The sequence below is a fragment of the Pygoscelis adeliae genome, unplaced genomic scaffold, assembly GCF_000699105.1.
Source record: "Pygoscelis adeliae isolate BGI_AS28 unplaced genomic scaffold, ASM69910v1 Scaffold227, whole genome shotgun sequence".
NCBI lineage: Eukaryota > Metazoa > Chordata > Aves > Sphenisciformes > Spheniscidae > Pygoscelis > Pygoscelis adeliae.
This window is the reverse complement of record NW_008825100.1, coordinates 1,512,717-1,519,754: the sequence shown is the minus strand read 5'-3', so window position 1 is coordinate 1,519,754 and position 7,038 is coordinate 1,512,717. Positions and strand designations below refer to the sequence as shown.

Here is a 7,038-nt window from a genome sequence, read left to right as displayed (position 1 = left end):
CATATACAAACATTTTGTCGAGATTAAGTTAAAATGGTCTACCTACCTGCTATTATTCTCAAGGCCTTCCACCAATTTTTTGATGTTTACTGGATAATTGAAGGAAGCTCGTTGAGGCAAATTGGATTGAGTTACAGAAGTTAAATCTGCACTGTAACCGGAAAAATGCACGCTTCACAAGTGTGCATTTGTCATGTGGACTCTGTTAACCACATGAAAACAGCCATTAACTACAGGATTTCCCCTTAAAAATTAAAAAGCTGAAAGAGGGGGAGAAACCTTCACTGTTTGCTAAGATCCGCAAGTACACAGACCGCGTGCAATGCTTTTCTGCAAACAGCAGAAGTAAAAGTTATTGCAAATTATCCTTAACCCACCTTTCACCCAATTTCTGTCAAACAATGCAAAACCTTTTCAAATGCATCTTCTCTTACCTAGATGAAGACACGCATGAAAGTCAGACAGCTCATTCTGTTTGGGCAAAAACAAAGCAGGGATCAAAGCTGGCTCGTAACAAGCATCTAAGTTTGGCCTTAACACTATGTTCTTCACCTAAAAGGCAAATAAGGTAGTTGTGGGCAATTTACTTCTTAAATTTTACACCCGAGCTTGGAGGCCATTTAGGAGCTAAGAGGGACAAGAACTGATTTCAAGAAATTGAACAGCAGTTGTCAGAATTGGGAAGACAGCATTTTTACAAAAAACAACATAACAAAAATATCAAAGAGCAATTTTATTTAGCTTATTTGGCACAAAACTTACAAGAACCATTTTGTTCCCTTCTTAAATTTAGTACAACTAGCAAGGAAAAAAAGGCATACTAATACATTTAATAAGCTGTACAGCAAGTGAAATGTGGAAAGAGGCACCAGAAAGATCTACCAAAAATCAAAGTGCATGAAAAATACCTACTCTGAGCGCCTCAAGGTATTGTATTAAGGCACCACTCCTTTAGAAGGTTTACTGAATACATCAAGTGTGCAACTTCTTGGTTTGGAATGTAAGAGTCCTTCAGCCTGTATCGGAACTGGATACTGCAACCTCTGAACGGAACAACGCTTCTCCTTGTAAATGTTATACGGAGAGACCTCTTTCTGCCCAACATCATCTCTCAGCCAGGAGCGTCACTGTCATATGCTTTGAAAAAGCCAACATAGGTTATTAGAGTGACCAGCATTTCACTTCAGAGTTTTAAGCTGTAGTGTACACCAGGCCTACGAATTCTTTACAATGGTTTTATAGGAAAGAAATGCTGCAGAGACAAAAGTAACGTGGGACATATCAGTAACTACGTTATTGATAATTTATCAAAAGAACTTTTAAGGACTTCCTGGAGTATCTCTTATAAATCGGAATCCAAGTAGAGTTATAATCCAGAATAATTAAATACACTTCTAAACAGAGTATTACAAAGCTTCCTTTAGGACTAGCAATCAAGTCTGACAAATTCCACAAGACTTCAGGAACTTTAAGTATGTAGAAAAAGCCCAATATTGGACAGCGGTAAGTGTTTTTCATAATTTGAAACATTTAATGCAAGTACCTATAACTGCAAATCCTGTTATACTGGTGTATATACACACACACGGAGATGTCATTACAAGAGCCAGACACCTTGGTTCGTTGTGGATTCTGCACATCACTGCTCTTGAGTATGACAGAAGTTGCACCAGTTTTCTTATTTCAGCATCTTCATTAAGAACTACTCTTTTAAGAACCAAACCGCTTCAGTTACAAGAAGAGGTTCCACAGGCCAGATTCACATCTAGTGTAAACAGGTTCCAAACAACCAAACAGAAGTTGCATCCGCTTCTTACCAGCTTTGACTTTGGTTTTGCTGCTCAGCTGGATCAACAGTCTCCTTTACTTGCAGGAAGAAGTTTGTTAAGAAATCTATGCCCGTATCAAAACTTAAGTGGGAACCAGTAAATGCAGAACATTGTATCAAACCATTGTACAACACCTCTACTGTAGAGAGTTTCAAACATCTCAGGAGCTTGAGGCTGCTTAACCTGAACTCTGGAAAAGCACATTTCTCTATGGACATGCAAAGGCATTTAAATATGAACCCTAAGCATTACAATATTTCATTTTTTGTCCTCTTATGGTGTAGACCTCAAGAACACAACTGTGTGTCCCATTATGAAACCAAAGCACCCTTGAGCATTACAAATTCTAAACAGCAATGGCTGAAAAGAACGGCATCTGGAAGTGATCTACACGTTACAGAGCATGGTGTTTCACAAGTCTCAGAACAGTTCAGTTCATACTTTCTGGGATAACTTTCCCTATACCTTTGCTCCAATACAGAGCTGTAGTTTTCAGTAACTCTTTTACCCCTGAATTATTTGCTACCACATATAAAACATGCCACAGAAGTGGCACTCAGGGCTAAACATTTAATGACATGTCCTTTTTGTCCTTTATTAACAATTACAATCAGCAGAAAGAAAAACTATTCACTCATTTATTTCATGATTTATATGTAAGTCATGTAGCAACTTAACATGGGTGTTATACATTTGTGCTTCCGTTCTCTGGCACTTGGAGGAGGAATTCATTTCCAGATAATCACATCTTGCTGAAGCATTCCTTTGCATTTGTCCAAACTTGAATTCCCTTTAAAAAAAAGTTGAAAATCAATAGGTGGAAATACACTTTGTTTGCAAACCTCATCAACAGACTTTCTTCCACAGAAGACTCTACAAAGAAGTCCCACAGAACTTCACACAAGAATAAGGCAGAGACCACGCTGGAACTGGACCACACTGCCTATTATATATCAATATTAACTTGCAGCTGAGTTAAAGTAGGACAGAATATGCAGGAGGTTTTACGCTAGTGACTTCCAACCTTCTGTGACTGCAATGTTCCTAGTTATTGAAAGTTTGCATCTGATCCCCTGCTGATACAATACATACACTAGCCTGGCCTTTCACAAACGTACCTTTTTGCACATGCTTATCTGCATAACAGCATAGCTTATAAGTGCCTCCTTCAAATCGTGATTCTTTTGTTCTTTAAATCGTTCAATGTCAGCCCAGGCACTTTTCACAAAGTCTCTGGAATTAAAAGCAATATTTCTGTTAGTAAGTGTTTTACATGTTCCATCCTCAGCTGATCTTCCTTCCTCTGAACCCTCAGCGGAGAAGCTATATATATGACAAAGCGCTCCATCTTTCAGTCAGTAAACCAAGTTCTGCAGTTGTTATGCATCCTACAGTGTCCTCATTTTATAATTGGCACTACTATCTAATTCTAAAAACCTTAAGAAGAAGGTGGAATCTAGGGAATCAGTTTCACAGGATGTGCTGGGTTGTTTTGTTTTGCAGCTTTTTTCCCCCCCAGTAAGCATCACTGCCATAGAACCAGTATAATTCAGAATATACTTTTCTCCTCAGATTCTGTTGGGGTAACTAAGTATCTTTATGCTAACATTCAGCGCACAACACTGCACATTTCTTTGTCAATTGTCAAGTCAGAATCTTGGTCTTTCCAATGTGAAAATTCACTTGTCATCAGGATTTGAGACACTGAAGTACAACAAACATTTACAATGCAAATTTGACTTGGACAATTCACTTCAGGAATTAATTTTGTTGGTTTGGTGATGTGTCTTCAAGTCTCCTTAACTAAAATGGAGGTAGATTTCTGTAATTCATAGCTTTCATTTGTGCTGGACTATACATACAAGGCAAGTATTCACTTGAAAATTGCTTCCAGAGCTACAAAAGCAGATCTCCAGTACTTCTGTCAAAATGATTAAGATATTGCATTTACTGAGCGTCTTGTTGTTTTGAACTGTTCATGAACTAGTCTTATCTTTCCAGCTCTAATCCTAACATATTAGGAGATACCACGTTTACCCCTTGTGTTATACGATCAATGTGTTCTGACACAATCACGTTGCTTTAGGAATGTTAGTTCCTATTTTTCATGTTTGCATTCCTGAAGAAAATTTCATTAGAGCACCGAGAAGCAGTTACTCAAACACAACTCACCAGAACTTCTAATCTCTCTCAAACAGGAGTCAGTTGCCCCCCATATGAGAAGCTGCAGAATATGAGCTCAGGACCCATACACATAAACCAAACTAAATACTATATTTGAAGCAAATCAGCTTTTGAGTCTTAGGCTATTCAGCTGCAGACCTACAAGCTCACCTGCTAAACATATTACTAGCTGAACATAAAAGCATGCAAGTCAGCCATTAGAGTGGGCTCTGTAACTGGGAAAGTCATCAGGTTTTACATAAGCCATACTCTCAGACCAGAAGCTAACTGCATGTACTGTACTTTATTTCAAAACTTGCAGCTGACAGGAGCTTTTATAGACAGCTCATAAACACCAAGAATATATTAAAAACACTTATAAAATGCAAACACCTTCAAGAGCATCCAGTAAAGGACTTCTGCTAAGACAAGCCCTGCGTTTTCTTTGAAAAAGTCAAGCCCATTTACCTGCTCTCCAGATTTTTAGACTTAAGTTGTTCTTCTCCTTCCTGTATCTGCTCTTCTAGAACCTTTATCTTGGCTTCCCTCTGCTCGGGGGTTTCCTGCCCAAAGAGCTTGCTCGTCATCCCTTTCAGGGAGAAAGTTCTCACAGTCTACAAAAAAACAGAGACACTCTAGGTTTGGGATTCTTGAGCACAGCCACAAGTCATTAGGTGATTTTAGCAGCATTTGGGCTTATTCTTATTATTCAGCTGATTTTTGGCTTTAACTTCCATTTCATGAATGTCCCATTGATAAGTAGCTATAGAAGGTATGGTGGCTCACATTAGACTGAGCAAAGTGGGGAGGAAGTAATTTCATGTTCAAACTCTTAAGGCTGGACCATAATTGCGTCATTCCACTGACATGGGTAACCTTTCAGAGCAATTTGCTTACTGAAGTAGGAAAGAACCTAAGTCTTGTGTTCTGTATAAGAAAGAAAAGCCATAAAGAAGTTGCGTATAGAGCATCAATAGAACCAACAGCAATATTAAGAATTCTAAACACTTTTTTGAAGTTACCACCTTAAGATAATATTTTAAGTAACATTATCTTCCATATAAAAGACTAGCCACAGATCAGTAATATCCACCTTTCAAAAGGCAGAGGAAGTCTTTCAGAATTTTGATCTTCAGGATAGAGTTGTTTGTTTTATTCTGCTCAGGTCATATTTCCTGCAACCCTTTACTTGTTCAGTATTCAATAACAGAAGTTTGGTACAAACAGCTTATGTCACCAAGAACCAAGTTACTTTAAACCTCAGATGCCTACAGCTCATATGATACCGCTTCTCATAAGCGGCAGCCAGCACGTCAGTGCCATTTAAATGTCATTCTAAGTAACTTGGCTCAAAAAAAAAAAGGCATCTTGGAGAAGAAAGTGGAAAGACTCACTCCTGTTGCCAGCTCCTCACACTGCTGTTTCTTAGATGTTAGGTCCTGTGCAGCCATTTCCAAGTCATATTGCATTAGTTCGTGTTTCCTGCAAACTGCCCTGAAAAGTAAGCAATGAAAGATCTGTCACATAATACTTTGTTTTGCTACGTTTCCCTCCATTTAAACTTTACAAACGGCATCATGCTTTTTTTTGGCAGGCAGCATATTCAGTTATTTATCTAGCTTGAATTCAACAGCATTATCACAGAATGCATAACTCTGCAAATGCATTAGTTAAGCAAGTTTGGATCAAAGTACAAAGAAAGTTCTTAGTACAGCAGCGTTTTGCTCTTCTCCTCCTCTTTTCAGACTCATTCCGAGACACTCTCAGCAATACAAACCCTACCACCTACTTAAGGACACCACAGTAAAATAGTTTTATTTAAAATATATTACAGAAAAATCAGAACTGTGACAAAAAGTACCTGGAGATGGTACCTGTCACAGCACCAATGTGTCAGTCAATCATAAAATTTTTCACATTTTATTTTTTAAACAATGAAAACAAGAAACTGTGCTTCTAGATTCATATAGTGCCTTTCATCTGGAAAAGAGGAGAGTTTCCTCTGACCACCTGCAGTAAGTCCCAGTCCTGTGTGGGCTGATGATGCTACATCCGTACTCCAAGGCCGGACGCACGTTCGTCTCCCAGGAGAAGCTACTTGTGCTCTGGGTTCCCACACAGCAGCCGTCACACTCTCCAGCCCAATTCTCTACAGCACTCCCAGATCTCTCCAAGAGGTCTGGAGCCAGCCCATGGAGAGCACAATAGCTTTAGGTGCAATCTTAAAGCATAAAGCAGTTGCTTTTGTATCACCGCTTGTACGGGAGGACTGCCCTATAAAGGCTAATTAAAAAAAAAAAAATCAGTATTTAGCTGCACAATACTGCACAGCAGATGAAAGTTAGGTAAGGGCACTTTGAAACTTGCTGGAATTTGTAGTGGCCGTAGCAGCTCTGTTTGGCCTATCTCATTTGAAAGCTGAAGCTTTCAGCACATTGGGGCACTATTATACCAGAAGCCAAGGAAACAGTGTAACCAGAGGAATAAACAGCATTACCTTCCACAGTATACCGATTTTAACATTTCTGTCGTTTCACTACTGATCAGCTCAGTTCTAATTTTTATTGCCACCCACATGGCAGTGTAAGCAAAATAAGAGGTGAGAACATGGAAATTCCACAACACAAACTTCTACCTCTCGGAGAACAGAAAAGGATACCAAGCTAAATTCAACATCAACACAATATTAGAGGAAAGGACTATAGCTTCCATTTGAGCTATACACTTCTGTACATACCGTAGTGCTTCTGCATAGAAGAGATATTCTTTCAGCTGATCTGCATAATGTTCTTCTTCTTCCAGTATGTCATCAATAGAAGCTGCATATCTGGTGAAAAACAGCCACGGTTAAATATAAAGTTCCTTAATTTAACCTTTAAGGACTACAAATACAGTAGCAAGGGAGGACACCTGTTTGACACAAACACCAGCCACAAAGTAAAAGACTGAAAAGCACTTCTAAAAAGGGTTTTTCCTTTGTTTTTAATTAAACTCTTAAAATCAGCAAATATAAACACTCCTGCAGGCCTGTTTCTTTGGTTTTTAA

At 38.7% G+C, this 7,038-nt stretch overlaps 1 protein-coding gene across 1 annotated transcript in view; it reads right to left on the bottom strand.

Moving 5' to 3' along the window:
* Positions 1 to 720: 720 nt before the first annotated feature.
* Positions 721 to 7,038, bottom strand: part of SNX4 (sorting nexin 4) — a 34,384-nt gene continuing 28,066 nt past the window's right edge. The window contains exons 9-13 of the mRNA XM_009327128.1: positions 6,730 to 6,819; positions 5,387 to 5,486; positions 4,461 to 4,606; positions 2,948 to 3,062; positions 721 to 2,619 (exon numbers count right to left, since the gene is read on the bottom strand). Of these exons, the coding sequence (XP_009325403.1) occupies positions 2,572 to 2,619; positions 2,948 to 3,062; positions 4,461 to 4,606; positions 5,387 to 5,486; positions 6,730 to 6,819 (499 nt within the window). The 3' untranslated portion in view covers positions 721 to 2,571. The remainder of the gene's footprint in view (positions 2,620 to 2,947; positions 3,063 to 4,460; positions 4,607 to 5,386; positions 5,487 to 6,729; positions 6,820 to 7,038) is intronic.